The 21,930-nt window shown below is 51.8% G+C and overlaps 1 protein-coding gene across 1 annotated transcript in view; it reads left to right on the plus strand.

Moving 5' to 3' along the window:
* The first annotated feature begins 9,467 nt into the window (after nucleotides 1–9,467).
* Nucleotides 9,468–21,930, plus strand: part of PUM1 (pumilio RNA binding family member 1) — an 88,867-nt gene continuing 76,404 nt past the window's right edge. The window contains exons 1-2 of the mRNA XM_074162048.1: nucleotides 9,468–9,566; nucleotides 13,673–14,046. Of these exons, the coding sequence (XP_074018149.1) occupies nucleotides 13,684–14,046 (363 nt within the window). The 5' untranslated portion in view covers nucleotides 9,468–9,566; nucleotides 13,673–13,683. The remainder of the gene's footprint in view (nucleotides 9,567–13,672; nucleotides 14,047–21,930) is intronic.

Raw genomic sequence — 21,930 nt, forward strand, 5'->3', positions numbered from 1 at the left:
CATCAAGATGAGGTCGAGGATGGGCTGGAGCACGCCTGGGAGACAGCGCTGGAGCTGAAAACATGCAGGGGAAAGCCAAGGCACGGTGTGGGGCAATGATGGATTTGGTCGCCAGGACTCTCCTGCCAGCAGCACGCTGGTCCCAGTGCCATGGTGGGCAGGACAGGGGACATATCCAGGTGCAGGTGGAAGATGGGAGCTGCCATGGGCAGGAAAAGGTCCATTTTGTTCCTGCAAGCAGGGCGGGTGCCAGCCGTGTTACACCATTCCCTGAACCTGTCTCCCTGCCCCGTTGCCATGGGACTCCCCGTGTTGTTCCTGGCACCGGGGCCTCTCGCTCCAGGTGCTTTGGTTGCACCTCTGGGGCCTCCTTCCACGCATGCGGTGGAGCCACTTTCCCAAATTCCTCCTTGCAGACCCCGTTCACCCCTCTGGGCTCCAACCACAGCTTCCCAGCACAGCCAGAAAGGTGGGTTTTTGCATGTGAAGGTGATGGAGATGCAACCAGCCGGAACCACCATCCACCACCTCCCATGCAGGGAAAGGCAGCTTCAGCACTGGCAGAAAGAAGCACATCCCTTCGTCACCACGAGCGCGATGCCTGAGGGTGATCTGGGGTAAATCCACGACATTACAGTCAAGATGGGTGCAAGAACGGGGAATAATGGGCAAATGACCACCTGGGGTGGGCTGAACGTGCAGCCAGAGCTCAGGACCCTCCGAATTGGACGTCTCTGAGGTCTCTGCAGCGCATCATCCCTCTACATGTGCAAAGCTCGGCTTCTGCCAACACCCATCGCAGCTTTGCTCAGGCAAATCCTGGCGTGCAAGCAGGCACCACGAGGAAGGGGCCACCACTGGCCCAAATCCCGGGGCCCACCCACATTAGGCACCTCCCTTGGGTGCTGCTCCCCTGCCCTCGGCTCCCTCCAGCCTCACAGGAGGAGCAGGGGCAGGTCCAGAAGGTGAATCAGCCCTTCCCAGCGTGGGCTCGCTGCCTCCAAATTACGCCGAGGGCAATTAGACGTCTAAGCCAGGTGTCGGCAGGGGACACCCAAGCCTCTGTCTGTGCAATGAGGATCAAACCAGGAGCACTGGTGGGGAGCTGGGAGCCGGCTGGGAATCACGGTGTCGGCCTTGCAGGCTCCGGTGCAGGGAGGACACAGGAGCCGAGCGTTGCTCAGACAAGGCACCGATGGGTGGGTTAAGCCAGTGCTTGGGAAACATCATTTCTGCGCCCCCCCCCCCCCCCTCCCAGCACACCCCAGACCTCCCCCCTGTGTAAAACTCTGCTGGGAGGTTCTGCTGGCAAAGCCATCGGTCCCGAACGGCTCCCCAGACAACTCCCCGCTGTGCGAAGCACCCTCGGGCTGAGCGGTTGGTGGGGCTTTGTGGCACATGGGGACGTGCAAGCCCAGGCAGGAGGCGTCCAGGTCCCCGGGCTGTCACCCCAGGCCGGGCTGGGCGGCTGCAGGCAGGCAGGAGGAGCCGCCGGGCTGCCTTCTGCAAGGAGGAAATGGGAATAAAAGCAGCCTCCACCCAGCACCCGGGCACATGGCAGTGTCCAAATCAAAGGCGTGCATGGGTGGAGGGGCGGCGGAGAGCTCGGCTTGGCAGAAGATCTCTGTGCAGGAGGAGGGGATGGAGGAGGCAGCCCTGGGCAGCCTGGGGAGGTGGCGACGAGGAGTTCTGGGGGGAATGCTGGCGGCTGAGGGGTTTGGAGCTGGGAACGGAGAGTCTCCACCTTCACCCTTCACTCTTCCTCGCTCAGCAAACCCTCCTGCTGCACCCTGGATTTTAGCAAATTTACTCAGGTTATGAGAGAGAAGAAATGCAAAAGCATTCCAAGCATCAGACCTCTGTCCTTCGCACCACACGCTCCTTCCAGCTCGGGCAGGAGGGGACACGGGGGTCCCACATCTACATCTCCCCCACCGCTCTGCCCCGGGACAGTGCCAGTCCTAACTGGGCCATGGGTGCCGTGGGAAAAGGCTCGTCTGTGAATCTGTAATTAAGGACTGGTGCGCAAAGCATGTGCCTAAGGGGGCTGAATTAAGGTTGCACAGGCAAAAGTAACGCTGGTATTTCCTAAATTCGAGCTATGAGTCTGCAGCTGGGATGATGCTCTTCTAAACGTGACAATTTGCTGGGTTGTTGTTTTTTCTTAACTGGGAACATAACAGGAAACACATCTTGAAGGTGCGGCGTGCAGATAGCTGGGCGCTGGGGAGGGCCCCAGGAGGCCACCGGAATGGGCTGGCAGCAGCAGCACGTTGTCACCCTCTCCGGGTAACAAGGACAAGAGCAAACTGGACAACTTAAACCTTGAGAAATAAGGTCTGGGAAAGCTGGAGACAAAGGAGAAATGGGGTTGGGGACTGAGAAAACCTTCCCTGATCGACCCCCTGCAAAGTTGCTGCTCATCCCCTTGACCCTGCCCTGCAACTCCACCTCTATACACAGTCAATATGTTTCCAGTAATAATATATATTTTTCATATATATATATATGTATTCCAACAAATAGCTCTGTCTGTAGGTAAAGACTACACCAGTCTCGATGCCGTGCTCCAGCCCAGCTTGTCTCTGGAGATGTTAGAGAGAGAGGAGAAAGCCAGAGCATCCCTCCCGCTCATCTTCCAGCGCCGAGGAAGAGCTGGTGCAACACAAAAGGCAAACTGGAGCTGGGAGAAGGAAATCGCTCCCCGCGAAACGCCATCAGGCTACGGGGCTGCAAGGAGAAGTCATGCGGACTGAGAAGGTAGCGAGCTTCCAAAGGGCTTAGTCATGTAATTGCCTGTCGAGAAAATCCAGCGTTGATGTATTTAATGATAACAAACAAGCTGGAAAGCTTAATCAGCCTCCTGCTTCGGAGCTCTAATGATTAGAAACCAGGATGAGACACGGTGTGGGGGATGATCCCCAAGAAGGGGAGCCTCATAAACACTCACCAAGGAGGTGGTGTTGCTCCTACCAGTCACAGCATGTGGTGACAATGTGCCACCAGTGGATGTCAAATGTCCCCAGGCAGAGGTTACCTGCCCAACTGACGGGGCAGCACTAGCACAGGGACCCCTGTGTCCCACCCTTGCTCCTGGTGGGTGTCTACACCCTCCCAGGGCCCACAAAGCAGGGAGGTGGGAAGGTGTAAGGATCTAGCTTGGGTCTTGGGGTGATGTAGCTAGACCATACATGGGTACAATCCCTGGACTCCTCAGGCTGCAGGTGGCCTGGGACACCTTTGGAGGGACAATTGCTGTGGCTGGGACACCCTGAGCAGGGACAAATCTTTACTGCGATTTGGCAAGTGCTGGCCAAAAGCAGCCCTAGAGCCTGCCAGCTCCTTTCCAGCTGGGTATCAACCAAGCCCTAGCCAGCAGCCTGTGCTCAACAGGGACACCAATGCCACCTCCCTCTTGGGAGGAAGATGCCACCACCTGTATTCTTCTGCTGCTTTGCTGAGCCGTAGGATTTTCCGGATCCCATCAGTTCCCAGGGTGGCGCTCAACCCAACTGCAGTCCCCCCGTAGCACAGCCCTACCCACCTTCAAGGCTCTCAGGAGGGAAGGGCTGGTCATACCCCAAAAGCTCATTTATTTTATCCACCAGCATCTATCAGAGCTCCTGGTTTCTCCGCAGCTCTGGTGTCCGGGTCCCTACAGGGTTTGGCGGCTGGTTAAAAAGGCTGATGAGAAGGCAGGAACGTGGAGCAGGGCTCACTGCCATGACACCTCTCAGCAGCGAGGTCCAGGGGGAAAACCCACGCGGTTTATAAAACAAACAAGAATTTCCTTTTTCCTGGTTTATAGCTGCTATCAGTTGATTGTGCGGCTGCTTTTTCTGTAGGTTTCTCAATTACCTTCTCGTTAACAGACCGTATCAGTGGGGTGGCAGAGGGGCACCCAGGGATCCTTCCCAACAGCACTCGTGTGCCTGTGATCCTGCCGAAAACATCCCTCGCTGCCTGGTCCCTGGGGAAAATACCTTGTTGACCCCATAAGAGTGAGAAGTCCTGTGTGGTTCTTCTCGTCCTGGATTTAACGCACTTTGGATCCCATAAATCCAACCTGGATTTATCTCCACTTCTCCAGGGCAGTTTTTGCTGCCTGCATCTGGCTGTCTTCTTCCATGGTGGCTCTGTAAGCCGTGACAGGGCTTCCAGGGAGGTGGTGGAGTCTCCATCTCTGGAGACATTCAAAACCCGCCTGGACACGTTCCTGTGCAATCTGCTCTGGGTGGACCTGCTTTGGCAGGGGGGTTGGACTGGATGATCTCCAGAAGTCCCTTCCAACCCCATAGCATTCTGTGATTCTGTGACAAACCGGGGGGAGGGCAGCAGAGGACATCACCAGGATGCAGAGGAAGGCACTGGCACGGTTGTTTTCTAACTGTGGGACGTGTGGCATGGCTTTGCCAGCTTCCCTCCTGCACACAGAGAGGAAACAGCGGGATTTGTAGATAAAGACCCTCAAGTCCTCACCTAGAGCTCCTTGGTTGTTGTCATTGTACCCAGGATCCACGGTACAACCCTGAGCACAGCCGACTGGTGGGAGCTGCTTAAAAATTTTAATTTTAGGGGGAGTGTATTTTTGCAAGAAAAAGCGACTTTCCAGCCAAAATGAAACTTTCAGACTTTGCTGTTGGTGAGGTGGGTCTGCAGCCAGAATTTTCTTCAGCTTGCCGCAACCGCAGCGTTTCACCAGCCGCTTTTAGACACTCGGCTGCTGGCTCCTGAAAACGTCTGCGCTGGGTTTCTCAACAAGAGCGTGGAAACCCGTAGGCGAAAAGTGTTGGTGGAAACCACGGTTTTATCTGATTGCTGAAAGCTGCTGCAGAAACGAGGGGACGTTTCCCGTCTAGATCCGCTGATGACGACAAGTCCAGCCCAGAAAGAGTTCAGATATGTGCCCTGAATCTGTGTGTGGGGTGGACTGGGCTCTTACTGGGAAGGTCCTGCGTGGAAGGTGCACAGTGTTAGGTCTCAGTCCATCCTTGCGAAGCAGCTGATGGAGCAAGGGATGGATCAGCACATAGCCCATAGAATCATAGAATCATGGAATGGTTTGGGTTGGAAGGGACCTTAAAAGATCACTGAGTTCCAACCCCCTGCCCTGGGCAGGGACACCTCCCACCACACCAGGCTGCTCCAAGCCCCCTCCAACCTGGCCTTGAACCCCTCCAGGGATGGGGCAGCCACAGCGTCATCAACAAGTACTGATGCTGCCCAGCTGCAGCGCTGGTCATTGCTTTTTGTCTCAAGGTCTCAAACCATGTCTCACACGGTTTGATGAAACACCTTCTCAGTGATGAAGCTGAACAATGTCGTTGGCTCTTAAAGCTTTTTGGGCAAACTGGCACATTTTGAAAGTATTCTGTGTGAAAATCTCAGCAGGTTTTGGCTTGGTTTAGAAAAAATTGAGTAATTTGGTGGATTTTTTTTTTTCTGGTGGCCAATAAAATTTTTCTGCCCCACTGAAGAACTTGGCAATGGGGGAGAGATGTTCTTTCCTCCCGTCTGGCTTTTCATTTCAGAGACCAAGTTGCCATTGAAACAGCAGTGCTGGGCCTCCCTACACTTCCCTGAGGCTGGGGACGACCAAGTCTGTCTGGGGACAGGACTGAGGCCACTCATCTCTGATTTACGGAGCCACTCACTCCATTTTCTTTTCCAGCTGAATCCCCTGCGCTGTGCGTGTCTTCTCCATCGAGCTGTGGGAAGCTCTGCTCCGAGGAGTATGAATCACAGCAGCACTGAGTTTATTTGCTCTTAGACTAGATGGTTCCTTAAAAAAGAAGACACTGTCGTGTTGGGCAACGTGCCACCAGGAACAGAGTCCGGGCAGAGCATGGTTGGAGAGTCTGGATTTGGGCGTTTGGCTTTGGATGTGTAACCTTGATGTTTAATGAAGAGCGTGGTTGACTGAAGCTCTTTCTGTAGTCAACAGAGGGAGAAAGGTGCTTCTAGCAAGTCATCTGGAGGTTAGGAGGACATCAACCACCTTCTGGAGGCACCTTTTTCTCTTTGAAGACCGAAGACGAAGCCCAGGATAACTTATTCCAGGACTGGTTCGAGGTGAGCCAGGGCCAGGGCGCTGGGGCTGCCCTTGATGCCCACAGCGTGACAAAGACCAGAAGGACATTTCCACCTCCAGAAGGTTATTCCCATGGAAGTGGAACTATTTCATTGCCCCCACTGCCTCTTCCTCCAACTCTGCCTGCCCCCCTGTGGCTCCGAATTCTCCAGAGCAGCATGTTCTCCCAGTGGGAGACTTTTCATAGATTACAACAAGCCGGGAGCTTGGGCATGGTCTGCGGGGCGAGAGAGGGGACGGCAGCGGTGGGAGGCAGAAGAGGCTGCGGGAGGGATGGAGGTGCTGGAGGTGAGACTCAAACTCTGACTCAGTCCCGTAGCCACAGGGCTGCGTCCCCACGTGCCATTTCTCTGCACCTTTCTTCCCAAACTGAATAAACTAACTGGAATAAGCGGGTTTTAACCACTAAAACTTCATCCACAGGAGGACTCCTTCCCTCCCCCTCTCATTATAATGGCATAAATGTAATTATCCCAGGTATAATTAACAGAAACCATGTTTCTCGTGTCAGCAAGCAGCCTGGGTGTGTGCTGCAACCCGCTGCGGTGGAGCTGTTATCTCTGGCTCGCAGCAGAGGGTCAGCGCAGCTTGGGGACCTCTGTGCTACTGCCAGCATGATAACTTGGGGGCAGGCGGCCCCACCAGCGAGGTGGGGTGCTGAGGTTGCCAGTTTGCAAGCACAGCACCCCAAAACCTGGCCAGCAGAAGCGGGTAGGGACCTGCCAGCCTTCTTTCCCCCGGGCTCCATAGTAAGGACACGGTGTGGGAAAGAGCTGCCAACCTCTCATGCTTTGCAGCCCTAATATTCGTCACCCAAGAGTCAGAGATGATGTCTTGTACCAGCCCAGGATGTTCAGGAGATGTTGCAGAATTCAACCAAAGGAGAAGGGTGTCTGGACATGGACCTGTTGGAGCGGGGCCAGAGGAGGCCACGGAGATGCTGGGAGGGCTGGAGCCCCTCTGCTGTGAGGACAGGCTGAGAGAGTTGGGGGGGTTCAGCCTGGAGAAAAGAAGGCTCCGGGGAGACCTTAGAGCCCCTTCCAGTCCCTCAAGGGGCTCCAGGAAAGCTGGGGAGGGACTCTGGATCAGGGAGGGGAGCCATAGGAGGAGGGGGAAGGGTTTGACACTGAAAGAGGGGAGATTGAGTTTAGGTATCAGGAAGAAATTTTTCACTCTGAGGGTGGTAAGAGCCTGGCCCAGGTTGCCCCGAGAAGCTGTGGCTGCCCCATCCCTGGAGGGGTTCAAGGCCAGGTTGGAGGGGGCTTGGAGCAACCTGCTCTAGTGGAGGTGTCCCTGCCCAGGGCAGGGGGGTTGGAACTCAATGATTTTTAAGGTCCCTTCCAACTCGAACCATTCTATGATGCTATTTGCTCCGGTGCCAAGATGACACGGTTTCACTATTCACATCTCTACTACACTAAGAGATCAGCCTTGCTCACACCAGCGCTGTTTTGGGGACGTTGGATGTTCCACCGTGACCTGGCAGAGTCAGGTTAAAGGCTCTACCAGCTGGAAGGTGGAGAATTGATTCAGCCTCACCACACAAGCGTGCTTCTGACGGGCTAACTGCGTCACCAAGGTGGTTTTCTTGTAACAGGGCTGTGCAGCTCAGCGGAATAAGCTGCATCTTCATTAGAGACACTCGCCAGAGGAACCTGCTGATGTTCCTAATGCAGCAAAGAGCCTGGGGGCGGCCAGGCCTCGCTAACAGGAGTTACTCGTTGCACCGGATCCACGCCGCAGCCGTCTTTGGGGTGCTTGGGGCCCGACAGGGCTGCGTGGCAGCAGGGCGAGGGGTGTCCATGCCAAGTGCCACGTGCACGTCTGGGCAAACTGCTGCTGCGGCGCGGGCAGCTGAACCCAGCAGAGGGTTTATCACAAAGGGGTTTTGCCAGGTCAAATAAACCACGCCAGCGCTGGCCGAAGAAAGTGGTGGGTGGCTAGCTCTTAAAAGCCAGCATGAACAGTGCCAGCCTTTGCTGTTTATCCTGTCCTGCCCGGCCTGGGGTACTCAGCACCTCCCAGGCTGCAGCCAGGAGATGTATCTCCCCAGGGTTTTGGAGAGGGGTCAGGGTGAGGCCCCCCTTTCTTCCGAGCCCTGGCTGGCTGGCTCCATCGCAGTGTGGGCGCTTGGAAAAGGCAGCATGGCAGCCAAGACACCCATCACCCCGGCAGCCTTTGGGCTTTTCTGCAAGCCACCAGGCGGATGCAAGCCACCAGGCAGATCTCCGCTGGATCCGGCCCTGCTTGTGATTTAACGACGGAGATAAACTGTGCTTGAAGTAACTTCTTGTACCCAAACCCACGAGCCGCTTGCGTCGCCCGGAAAAGCTCAGGCTTCAAGGAAACCTCCCGCCAAGCTCCGTGCCGTCTGCGGGACCCCGTCGGCTGACGACGCCCTTTGAAAGGCGGCTTGTTTGCTCTCTCCGTGCATGCGAGGGCATGTCCCGACGGCAGCTTCCTCCCCTTTCCTGTGCCTGGTTCTCTTGCCTGGCCGAGGAGGAGAGAAAATATTACATCAAAGCACCAAGTGCAGGCGCTAAATCCCCCCCCCCGCCCCCGCAGAACGGAGGAACCCCGCAGCCCGATGCGGGAGGGGGCACAGAACCCACCGGAGGCCGCTCCCGACCGAGCTGTCCCTTTAACATGGAGGTGTTACCGCAGAAACTACCGCTCCCAGAGGCCAGCGCTCTGGATTCATGGCCACCCTGCGAGCCCGGCCGGCGCCGCAGCGGCGCAGCCTGGGGGGTGTAGTTCCCCCACAGCCCCGGCTTTGTGGGGACGGGCAGTGAAAGGCGGGGGGCGGACGGGACATGAAGGGAAACCCCCCCCCAAAATCGTGTTGGCTGCTTACAAGGGCGCGGGGCGAGGCAGAGCCGCTCTCCCTGATGGCTTCGTGCCCCCGCTGCGGTTGTTGGCCGCCTTTGTGCGAGCAGGCCGCGGGCGGATGGCTACCGGCTGGGGCAGGGGGGCTAGTGGCCTCCCTACTGCGAGTCCGGGGTGCCTAAGGCCGGTGACGGCGGTGCGGGGGCTCAACCATAGCCCCGTTATCCGAGGGAGCGTTGATGGCGGCAGCGTGGGGCCTGTGCCCCCAGCCGGGGAAGGGGCCGCCATTAACGCCTGAGGCCCCCGACCCGGGCCCGGCCCGCAACTTAGGCCTGGTCTGGCTCCAAGCCGGCCCGGGCAGCGGCCACAGCGGTGAGGGGACGCGCCGGGCACGGCCTGCCCCCTTCATCGCCCCCTCACGGGGCTCCGGGGTGCGGGTTTGGGGCGGAACGGGGCGGCGGGCAGGGCCCGGCCCGGCCGGGGGAGCGGCGGCCCCGGCGCCGCTTGGAGCGGCCTCGCCTTCCCGGCGTGCAGCGCGGCGCCCGTCCCCGCCGGGCCGCCATGTTGTCGTAGTGAAAGGCAGGGGGAGAGGCAGGCGGCGAGCGGCCTGGGGGGGGCCGGCATCCGTCTTCATCCTACCGCTCCGCCCGTGAGTACCGGCACCGGACCGGGCCCCCGCCGCGCCGCGCACCTCAGCGGAGCCGTCGGTGGGGCCATATTGGTGGGGGGGACGGGCGGAGCGGCGCCAGGCCGCCCCGAAGGCGAGCGGCGGCGGGGCGCTGCGCCCGTCTCTCCCGCCCGGCTCCTTCTCGGGGGCCGGGGCCTGGCCCCTATTGTTACCGGGGAAGGAGCCGGGGGGGGACGCGCCGGGCCCCCGCCTCCCCTCAGTGGCTCCTCGACCGCCCGCCGGGCAGGCAGGGGGGTGTTATTGTTGGGGGGGCGGCGGCGGCGGCACCCCCCGCCTGCACCCCCCCACAGCGGGCCCAGCCACCGCCGGGGGGACCCCCCCCGGGGCTCCCCCTTCTCCTGAGGGGGGCCCGGCCTGGCCCGGCGAGCAGGGCCGAGGCCCCGCTTTGTTGCCCCGGAGGGCCCAGCGCTGGCCCGCGGTGGGCAGGGGGGGCGGATTGTCGTCCCCCCCGGCTTTGGGGGGGGTCCCCGGGGGGGCTCGGTGTCCCCGGCGGCGGGGAGGGAGGGGGTCCCGGCGGCGGGTGGGGAGGGCAGGGCAGGCCGGTGCTGGGTGACCCCGGGGGGGTTGTATTTGTGGGGTGGTTTATTTTTCTTCCTTGTATTTATCTCTTTTTCACGTAATAACAGCGCGTGGCCCTTTTTAATTGCAAACTTACACCAGTCTGTCTCTTGCCCCAACCTGAGAAAAACTCGGTATTTTGGTTTTTTTTTTTTTTAATATTTTTTTTCTTTTGGTCAATGTTTAATAACTTTGTCCCGAGCAGAGATTTTTTTTATTAGACAGATCATGAGTAAGGAATTTCCTTTCTGAGGCTGGGGGGTGGTGTGTGTGTGTGTGTGTGTTGGGGGGGCATTTATCCGCCCACGGTTTAGTGCTGCTTGAAGGGTCGGGGATGGATTTTCCCGGTTCCTGCCCCCCCACCCCCCCGGGTTTTCAAGGCGAAACCCCCGGTTTCCCGTGAAAAGTTCCCGTAGGCCCCACAGCCCCCAACAATGGCCGTGCCCCATTCCCACTCTAACTGCCCAAACCCCCCCCCAACCCCAAACTCTCCTCTGGTCCAACTTTTCCAACCGCGCATCATTCGCTGCTTTAATAATTTATCTTTTTTCTAATATTGCTATTTTTAGAGGGACACCGGAGGGGAGCGGCGGAGCTCGGGCTTCTCGGCGGGGTTAAAGCCGCTTTATTCGGCGCCGCCGCTTCTGCTGGGAGCTGGTTTTGGGGCCGGCTCCCGAGTTTTGGGTTCCGTGTGGAACATCCCATAATGTGGAGCGTGTCGCCGTGACGCAGGACACTTTATTTACACGCTGTGTTTTGGGCGAGGGAGGAAGAGGAGGGAGGAGAATTGTCCTCCCTGAGCCCACGGGAGCAGCGAGGGGAAAGCCTTTGTGTGGAAATATCTACTTCTTCCTTAGAAACAGCTTTTATCTGGGGGGGGAGGGGGAAAGTTTATTGTAGGTTTTTTAGGGAGATTTTGGGGGAGATGAAGAGGGTGGTGGTAGCCATCAGCGGGGAGTCTCGCAGCTGGGCAAGGGGTGTCGCGGAGGTGGTTGGAGGCGTTTGTGGTGCTGCCTGTGCGCTGAATGACAGGGTCCCGCTGGCTCTGCCGCCCCGTTTGGGTAAAAACCCGGCTGGGAACTAAACTTGAACTACCCACAATGCCCTGCGCCGCCCCCCCCCCCCCCCCCCTTCACCCCCCCCCTCCTGCTCCCTCGCAAAATGTCGCCTTTGCCAAGTTTTCCTCCCCTGTTTGGAGCTGCCTCCTCTGCGGTAGACGAAAGAGGAAGCGTCTGGGAGCGGGCGGCACTTCTGCAGCTCGGCGTGTAGTACCTTAACAGAGATTTTCTGTGCCCCGTCCCCCCCCAGGTTTTATAGTATCGCAATTATTAACGATCCGCCTGCAGATCGAGGGGCCTGGCAGCCCTGGTGACATTGTGGCCCTGCAGCCCTTCCGCTCTCCCCCTTGTACCCCGTGGTGTTTCCACTGGGAACCGGGGCTCCTCACCATCTAGAGATACTTGAAACTTTGTGTGGATTCATAGTATCTTTTTTATTTTATTTTATTTTTTTAATAACTGAGGTAACTTGTAACCTCCTTTCCTGGACACTGCTCCCGTTCCATTGTCGCTGCAACCTGGTGATACGGGAGTTTCTTACCAGGAATTTCTTATTTATTTTTTTTTCTCAATGCGTAGAGGAGCTTTATCCCTTCGTTTCGTGTTACTGAAGGATTTTGATACTGTTTATTAAAGGGAAACTAACAAGAAAATGCCGTTAAATTGTAGTATTCTAAAAAAAAAAATCAGTGAGGGTTTAGTTGTACCAGGGGCTGTCTGTGTTTGGGGAAGGCAGTGATTTCCAGGCTTTTTGAAAGACAGAGGAGTTACTTCTGTTAAATCCTGCTGGTATTTAGGCTGCGAAGGTCTTTGCCTGTATAAAAAGCAAACAGAGTTGGTTGTTTACGTGGCCCAGGAGGCTCGGGGGGGTGTGTGTAGGGGGTGTGTGTGTGTGTGTCAACAAATGCCTGTTGTAGGTGCGATTAAAAAAAAATCTTATCTCTGCTGTTCTTACAGTCATTTTCTTTTGAGTATTAACGCTGTTCTCAATTAGTGGGACAAACCTGAGGAAGCTTGATCAAAGATAGGACTTGGATTTTTTTTTTTTTTTTTTTGTGAGTGTCAACTTTCTCTCCCCGCTGTTAGAAAATTGTTCTTGGAAGGTGGTTGTAGTAGTTGAGTGTTGTTGAGACTCCAGTGATGATCCCAGAGGAAGCAGAGCCCCTTTCAGGCCGCAGAGGCGCTGGCAGGATGGGGCCAAGGTTACAGCCACCCAGGTACAGGAATAGGAGCGTTCCCCTGCTGGTGTGCGGCTGGGCTGGGCTGAACCCCCCCAGTTTCATCCTCAGAACTCTCTGGGGTATTGGTGGGGTTGTGTTTAGGTCACCGAAGTCATAAACTAGAAATCTTTTTTAAAAATAATAGTAGTTCTGACTGTACCATGCCTTTAAAAGCAGATTGGATTTTGCTGTGCGTTGGCTGAGCGTTACCTACTGGGGGAAAGCGCTTTTCAATTCACACATTAATGTCTTTGTTACTCTCAGGATGGGCTGGTAATATTGTCTTAAACCAACAAACGTGTGTGCTGGGATGCCACCAAAACTTTAGGGGGGGACAGTAGAATTGTGAGTTGCTCTCAGCCTCCTCTGCCTGTAGTGTCCTGCGCGGGGGTGATTTTGGGTGTACATGAAGCGTTTGGGGTGTTTCAGTGTGGGATGGTTTCTGTGACCCCTCCAGCTTTCCCCCGGTGCCGGTGGGAGCGGGACCGGCACTGCTGGCTCTGGAAGGTTCTCCCGACAGCCCGGGCACTGAGAGGTTACCAGCTTTTTCTCCAGGGAATCTCATAGAAAACATTCCCTGTGTTTTACTGCCTCACGACCGAAAGCCAGCTCCTGAGTTTGCAGGAAGAGTGCACATTGTGTTTGGGACTTACTTAACTCTATAAGCAGAAATCCAGCATTTTAAGTTTTCATTTTAAAAAAAAAACAGCAACCCAACCCACTGTTGCCTTGATGTTTTGTATGACTGAGTGAACACATTGCAGTACGGGGGGGACTCGGGTATCGATTGAAGTTCTGCCTCGTTATTTGCCGGCTGTAAACAAGCCTGGCAGCACTGATGGTGTCGTTCGTGTTCCATGGGTGTTTTCGGGGGCTTTTTTTATAGCAGTCTCCTGCAGCGGTGCTCCGGTCGGTGTTTTGTCCAGGGCATAAATTGGCATTCTCATTTCAGTGTAATGGGCACCTTACGTGAATCTTGCGTGTACTGATAACGCCGTGCAGCAGAAAATGGGGGATTTTTGGCCAGTGTGCACTTTCATACAATATTTTAGTTGCTGGGTTAACGGAGCAAATAACTGTGTTAAAAGGAGGCAGATTTGGCATTGTGATGTTTCCATGCCAAAGCCGGGTGTGTTATTTAAGATGGAAAGCTGAAGCTGCAAGGATTTCATGTTTTCTTTTCCTTCTCTCTTTCTGGCCGTCTCTCCCCCTCCTTCGCCCCCCCCCGTAGGTGTTGGTGGAATGAGCGTTGCGTGTGTTTTGAAGAGAAAAGCAGTACTCTGGCAGGACTCCTTCAGCCCCCACCTGAAACAGCACGCTCAAGATACAGCTAATCCCAACATGCCTGTTGTATTGACATCTGGAACAGGGTCCCAGGCTCAGCAACAGCCGGCTGCAAACCAGGCGCTTGCGGCGGGGACACACTCCAGCCCTGTCCCCGGATCCATAGGAGTGGCTGGCCGCTCGCAGGACGACGCCATGGTGGATTACTTCTTCCAGAGGCAGCATGGTGAGCAGCTTGGGGGAGGAGGAAGTGGTGGAGGCGGCTATAATAACAGCAAACATCGCTGGCCTACTGGGGATAACATTCATGCAGAACATCAGGTAAAAAAAAAAAGTTCCATGTTTCCAAACTCAACATCGGGCTTATGATAGATGCTTTTTAATGACGCTTTTTAAAGCTTCTGCTGGTTTCTGTGGGGTTGGAATGGCGAGAGTTGTACCTTTTGTTTTCTCTTTCCAGGATCGCGGTGCCTTGGTAGCTCTAAGCTGAAACGTTTCTGCTCTTAAGGGCGTTGAAATCCCAATCCACTCTCTGTGATACTCAAATGCATGTTTGCAAAATTTATCCTTCCCTTTATTGATTTATTTTCTTTTCGGATGTGTGAACCGGCATAGCAGTGACTGCTGCTGCTCTTCAAATCTGTTGCTGTAGTTGAATAATTCTTATGTAATGGTATTACAAAACTGCCAATGCATGTAGGTTGAGCTTTTACCATTCCCAATATTGAAAAACACAGTTCTGGGAGCTGCTGGGAATGTGTTTTCCTGCGTTTCTTCGCTTGTTTGTTTTGCGTTTGGGTTTTTCTGGTTATAATTGGGAGGGGAAGGCGCTGTAAATGTGCTTAGCTGAACCGAGAACGGCCTTAAGAATGTCACAAAACGGTGCTTTTAGAAATACGGCTGAGTTCTTACAGCGATTTAATGTTTCTAAAAGGGTAGTGGGCCAGAGCGCGTCTCGGCAGTGGTGCTTACTAGAAATCTTGTCAGTAGTTGCACTGTCAGATGTGCTGGGAGTTAAATGAGTGTATGACTCAACGCTGGCTCTGTCTGTGACCTGTAAGTAACTCCTCAAAGAAGATGTGCTTCCTCTGCTGAAGGAGCAGAACTTAGGCATAAGCACATTTGAAAACTGAATGATTTCCGCAGGTATTGTCAGAGAGCAGACACAAAGCTTTTGCAACCTTTATGAATATCTCCTGCTTCTGGTTTTTCAAATAAAAGCCAACAAGCCCTCGTTCCTCTGCTCTGCCCTCCCCAGGGGACGTGTTGCCATCCGGGCCAGTTAAAAGTAAACATTGCAGTGAATTTTGCAACCTTGCTGAAGTCGGTGTGTGCATCGACAAAGAAGTAAACCCAAGTGCCCTCTTAATTTGTTCTGGAAGAAAAATCATATAAAATACTGCAATATGAACGAAGCAGCTGGGAGAATATTGTAATTATTCCCTTATGTGGAAACATACTATTTAGTTACTGCTTTAAAGGAAATAACTGCATCCAAATGAGATGTAATTTTTCTGTTAACTATCCAAGTTTTTAGTCACTAAATGTAAAACTTGTTTCAAGAGACAGCAGTGGAAGAGATCTTAAACCACTTCAAGTTGTGTACAAACAGTAAGCAAAAATTTCTTACTGGAAGGCTGCAACTTTTAAGGTATTTCAAATAAAAGCTGTCCTGTGGTCTGGTGTGGAGTTGTTTAGGCAGGAACTGCTGTTGTTTGGACATTTTGTGGAAAGATAACTTCATGAATTGAGATAAATGTCATCAAATTCTTGATTTTTTTTAATTTTTTTTTATTTTTTCCTTCCAACTCATACTTTCATCTTCCTTTCTCTGAAAACCCCTGAAAGCAGAGACAACGGAACTCACTGGAGATGGGAAGGGGCCAGGGACGGGACACCCTAATCCTGCAGTCATTACAAGTTACATTGCTTTTACTGCATTCTTTAATAACCAGAAGATTTAAACTTTCACTCGAAGAGGAGAGTCCCACCTGTTACAGAGATTTCCCTGATGCCAGTCATTGTGTTGCTCTTCCTCAGCTTGATTTTCAAGTAACTCCTTGAATGAAATAATGCTAATAAATTTACTGCTTCATGAAAGGAAAACTCGTTAGCTTGTAGTAGTTTAAATGAACTTTTAAAAAATAATTCATGTGTTCCTTGGAGGCAGAACACTTCTGAGAATGGACAAACCATACCTGCCGGATAAAGCTCACAAGGCTCTGGGTGATGCTTTCTCTAGTTTTCTCCCCTGAGATCTGTGATTGGAAGCTCAAGGAAAACTCACTGGAATATAATGGCTGTTGGGACCTTATCTGTTCTGCTTCCTGGTGGTTTTCCCATCAGCTGTAGTGTATTTGTCACATAGTCCTGATGTTTTGCGCTCAGGATGCGTCTTTAAACCAATCTTTGGGTTTAATTTCTTCGAAGTGAGCTGTGAGGTGGGGCAGTAGCCCTTTTCCCGTGTATCTTGTTTGATACCGTGTACTCCAGTGATTGCTGGGCGCTTTTATCTCTGTTCATTGCTTCAGCCTTTCTCGAGCCCCTCATTTTCCATGGTTTTCTGTTTGCCTCGGGGTTTTACTGACGGGAAGCAGAACGCAGGATGTAGGTAATCCTAACACTGCCATTCCTTTTGAATTCTTCTCTGGAGACATTCAGAACCCACCTGGACACGATCCTGTGCAGCCTGCTCTGGGTGAACCTCCTTTGGCAGGGGGTTGGACTGGATGATCTCCGGAGGTCCCTTCCAACCCCATATCATTCTGTGATTCTGTGTGACACTTTGGCCACCTCAGCATCTGCTTCTGAAATTATAAATTCCTTGGAGCAAGAACTAGCCTTACGCGTACAAAATGATTTAATTCAGTTTGGGCTCAACTGGGGTAGAATTGAATTTGTCCTGCAAGAAAAGAAGTGGAAGGAAGTGCTGGGACATGCGGAGAGGCGGGGAATCGTTAGGGATGTCTGCTGAGTCTCCATTTCTCACAGCTACACTTGTTTCACTGCACTTTTGATTGTAGAGTTTCACAGAAAATGCAGCGAGGGCCCTTGCCTTGTTGCCTTGAAGGCTGGCTAGGAAACTCAGTAGCTAAAAGATAATGGAAGTCAGAAAAAATAATTATAGGGTAATATAGGTTAATGCCTGCCTAGAGCTTGGGAGGTCGTAATTAAAGGTAGAGGGATTTTTTTTAATTGTCCAATCCCAGTTTCTTCTTTGTTACGTGTGTAGACAGACATCTATTTCCGTCTGTTGGTGATAATACTCCAGTGATTTTTTACCAAATGATAGCATTTCATCCTATGTTATTAAATAACTGTGAGTGTTATGAGTCAGAACTTATTTACGGGATCCTTGCTTTTCATTTTTTATTGTGCTGGCTCTTCCCCCTTGTAACCTGCTCATGCTTTGGCAGCTCTGAGAATTTAGCTGGGAATGCCTTTACTGGGGGTGACTAAAGCAAGAGTTTCTCTGCTCCAAAGGCAGTAGATATTGTCCTCCGGTTGGGAACAGCAGGAAAATGATGGTTCTTTCTGTATTTTACCTAGAAACTTTCTTTTCCCTCTGCGCTTTTCCCTTCTTCAGAAGGCAGCGGGGGGGGGGGGGGGGGGGCAAGTTTTTATAGAAAATTCAGCTATTCAAGATGCTACTGTCATTTTGCATATTTAGGTATCAAAGATACGCCATCCACACAAATAGCATATATTATAAAGTCTTCTTTGTTCTTGCAGACACTGAGCTAATGGTGAAATCGGACTTTTTTTTCTAGATTGGAATCTCTGAACTCCTAAGCAAACTTTACATGGAAGACACCTCCGTCAGCCAGGTCTTGACTGCAAAATGCAGTCCTCTTTTAGCCACAAAAAGCAGCAAGCTGAGGTTGAGTGTCAATGTCCACCAGTAACTCTGAAACTCAAACTGAAGAGGTTTAGGCTGTCGTTCACCTACGATGCCCGATTTCTTTTCGGGCTTTTTGGGCAGACAGTTACACTCGCTGCACCAGGATGTTTATACACTGTTTATCCTGCAAAAAACTGGGAAGAGATCAGAACGTAGGGGGGGCAAAGAGGTAGGAGATGCCTCCTGATGAGTAATGGCCCAGGATGGATTTGTCTCAGTTATGGAAGGTTGCATATCTCATTACAAATCCAAACAGCCATCTACTGCTCCGTAGGGGAATGAAAAGACAGTCGAGATATTCAGTTGGGATGAGTTATCATTACTGAGCAGATTTTTAGGAAAATTGGCTGGGTTTTGTGGGCTGGGTCTCCTGTGGGTTGTGCGTGCGTGTGTGTTCTTGAACTGGAGTGAAGAGAGAGTTTCTTTGGGGGTGGTCCCTTCTGAATTACAGTCAATGGATATACTTAGACTGTCTGAATTGCAGTTGGGGTAATATGGGAGTTGCTTAGGAGAAGCAAATGATTTTAGGCATTTGCTTTCTTTGAGAGCATGTTTAATTAATAATTTGAGACAATAGAACTCTGCAGGGATCGTCTTGTTGAATGTGGGGAATTTTTCACATATAGTTGGTGAAGAATAGTGAGAGCAACAGGGTTGGAACTGGATTTTATGCTCAGATTTGCCTTTTGGCAGTATGACCGTGCAACTTCTTAACTGGGAACTTGAATTGAAGTGGAGACAGAAGGTGATTCTCCTGGCAGTGCGCTTCTGGAGCATGCCTCTCAAACTGCTGCTGTGAAAGGGTCTGATCTGATGGTGTTTGACAATATTTGATGCCTGTTGGTGGGCACCTGCCTTAAAGTTGTGGCAAAGTCCTCTAAAAAGATCCTGGAAGCTGAGGAAGCAGAAGCCCTAGTGTTCATTCTTCCAAAGTGAAATCCCATCTAAGTGACAGTTAACTCCTCGGAACAGAGTAGTGGAAAGCACCTGGTGTGTGGGGGCTGCCGTGGTCCAAATAATCTGGCTTCTTGTCTGTGCTAGGGTTGGAGGCCTGGAGCAAGTCCTTAAGACTTCTGTCGACGCTAACTTGATACCCAGATAATTTAGAACACAATACCTTGCTGAGATGAAATGTCTGGTTTAGCTGATTTGTCTTGCAGAGATTCCTCTATAGTAAAAGGTTGTCTTGGGGGAGGGGAATCAGAACATTTAATTTAGTTTTCTGCTTTACGTTGCCCTTTGAAAATTCCTCCTGAGAGAGGAGGAGCATGAGCAGATTGGGCTGAGTTGGATATTTAAGGTTGGGTATTAGAAAATCTTTCTCTTGTATGGGGGAGAAGAAAAACACCCTGAAATCTTCAGAAAGTTAATTTAAGAGTTTGTTTCCTGTGACACTGGGTTTTGCTGTCCCTGCCAGGCAGCTGCAGGATTCCTGGCTGTAGCTGGGGTTGCACAAGGAACCTGACCTGCTGGCGGTGGGGTTGCTCCGTGCTGTGTCCCCTTTGTCATCTGTGTCTTTGCTGCGGTGCTTGGGCAGGAAGGGCACAGATAATTCACGCTCTTGAGTTTGCAAATTTCAGTGCTTCAAGACAACTTCAAGTATTTCAGTTAATACATTGCCCCCAAGTGTGCTTTGACTAGAGCTGTGTTAACAGCGTAGCTTCTGCTTGTTTTCTTCCCTTTCTCCAACTTGGCTTTCCCCTTCTCAGCTCTCTTGTGGCTTGCTGAGTTGGTGTGACCTGTCAGTGCCTCTGCAGAACAGGTTGTGGTACCCGTAGTGATTTTGTAAACAGGTGAAACTTTACATAAGGTATGAGCCATATAAGCCATCCACAGGAGCTTCTTCCTTGCAAACCGGCACAGTTAATTTTGACTGCTGATTCCAAATCTCCTTCAGAAGGAGCTGTTCCGGAGCGTTGAATCCAGTGTTGTCTGTGTCTAAAGGCTTGCTTTTAGGTGCGTGCGGAGCCAATTTTAAAGCTGTTTTCTCTGAATGATGACCCTGTGGGTCTGCGATGAACAAACTTGCCTTTGTGTGTGGATCCCATGTGATGCTGCGCTCCCTCCCAAGTGTCAAGTGATCTGCTCTCAGCTCTTCTCTTACTCCTTTCCCTTTGTTAGGTGTAACTTTTGTTCTGGGCCAGTTGTTTTTATTGGGAGCATCTGGCCCTGTTACTTACCCTGTAATGGAGCTGCGCTTCAGACCTTGATTCTGTGCTGGGGTGACGCTTGACTGTTACTAAACCTTCACATTAGCCCTCGGCCGCGCTGCCAGCAGCCCGTGTGGCGTGGGGCCACTCGTGGCTGTGTGTGACACCAGTACTGAGCTTGGCACTGGGACGAGACATTGCTATGACCCTTCTCTACACCTTTTTCCCTCCGAATTTAAACCTCGGGAGTTTAGAGTAGTGGTGGGAGTGAAAGGAAAGAGCCTCCCCAGGGGTCAAATGAAGCAGATTTTAGTGCAGCCCTCAGTGTTTGTGCAAAAAACACTGACCCGGACACGCATCTGGGAAGCAGGAGTCAGCTTTCCCAAGGTATTGCCAGCTCCGTCGGGGCCAAGCGAAGGTCTGTAATCCAGTATTTTAGAAATTTGCACCCCGACAATGTGTGCCCGAGACGTCGCAGGGTAACCTAAATTCCACGTTAATGAAGCACTTCCCTCAGTGAATAAAATCTGAGGAAAAACATAATTAGCTAACTAAGCCGAGCCCTTCTGAAAGGCTGCCTTTCTTGCATTTATTTCTGTCCCCTGAATCATTAATCATCTTGGCTAAATGCCATGTAAAGCATTAGCCAATCTGCAATTTCAATAGCTTTTTGCTTCGAACGCTAATGGTAGTAGCAATTCTAATGATGAATCCTTTACTACAAAAATAGTAGTTAAACCACCTAATCCCGTCTAATACTTGTGACTTCACGTTCTTTCTTTACCGACTATTGTTATAGGAGAGGACTAAAAATAGTGCTGTAATCAGTTGATGGAACAACATATTTTAACCCTGGATCTAGCCGTTAGTGGTAGGCCTGTGGCTGACAGCGTGCGGGGTTTTTCTTACTGTCAGCTGCTAAATACTTTTTTCCCCCTCTCCTGGATACTATATATATATGTGTGTGTGTGTGTATTTGTGTGTGTGAGTTCACGCAGAGTAGATTTCTTTTTAAATAACTTGCTGCGTGAGCTGCTCAAACAAGACGGATGCAGGCAGTCTCCCACAGCTGAGTAGGAGGCATTTGTTTCCAACTGAAATTTGTAAACCTTTGGTTAATTTAAAAGGCTTTAACAAGTTGTGAGTCTATAAATCAAGTGCTACAAAGTATTTAGGCCGTTCAACCAGCAGCTAATGTATATTTTTTTTTTTTTTGTGTCCTCCTCAACATTCTAATGATGTTCAGTTCAGGCCTGAATGTTTTGGGTATTTCTTACTCTGACTGCCTCAATCCTGGTGTTCTTCTAGTAATGTTGACCTTTTTTGAGGAATGTTTTACTAGAAAATATAAAATTTATGTAGTTTTTTTTTTCCTATTACAAATTGAGTGAGGCTTAAAATGTGGAGGCCTAATGGATGAAAACTTTACATGACACTTGCCTTTTCACACTTGCAGAGTGCACGAGTTAAAAATAAAGAGAGATCCAAGTAATAATTACACTTTTGAGGTGCTGTGGGTAAGCAGCACCCCTCGTGAGCCAGCACAAACATGGGAGAACTTGGAATCTCTCAACTCTTGTCTTCTCTGGAGAGAGACTGCTGGAGAGGGAACAGCAAAGGGCTACAAAGATGATGAGGGGACTAGAACATCTCTCTGATGAGGAAAGGCTGAGGGACTCGGGTCTTTTTAGTCTGGAGAAGACTGAGGGGGGATCTGATCAACACAATAAATACTTAAAGGGTGGGTGTCAGGAGGATGGGGCCAGTCTTTTTTCAGTGGTGCCCAGGGACAGGACAAGAGGAAATGGGCACAAACTGGAACACAGGAAGTTCCATCTAAACGTGAGGAGAAACTTTCCTGTGAGGATGGCAGAGCCCTGGAAGAGGCTGCCCAGAGAGGTGGTGGAGTCTCCTTCTCTGGAGACATTCCAAACCCTCCTGGGCGTGTTCCTGTGCAGCCTGCTCTGGGTGGACCTGCTTTGGCAGGGGGGTTGGGCTAGATGATCTCCAGAGGTCCCTTCCAATCCCGTATCATTCTGTGATTCTCCCAGAACCAAAGAAATGCAACTCATCTCAGGAGCTGGGAAATCATAACATCTGGACCTATCCTGACAAGTGTAACAGTACCATGATTTCCTGCATTAATGTGTAGGA

The sequence above is a fragment of the Numenius arquata genome, chromosome 21 (genome assembly GCF_964106895.1).
Source record: "Numenius arquata chromosome 21, bNumArq3.hap1.1, whole genome shotgun sequence".
NCBI lineage: Eukaryota > Metazoa > Chordata > Aves > Charadriiformes > Scolopacidae > Numenius > Numenius arquata.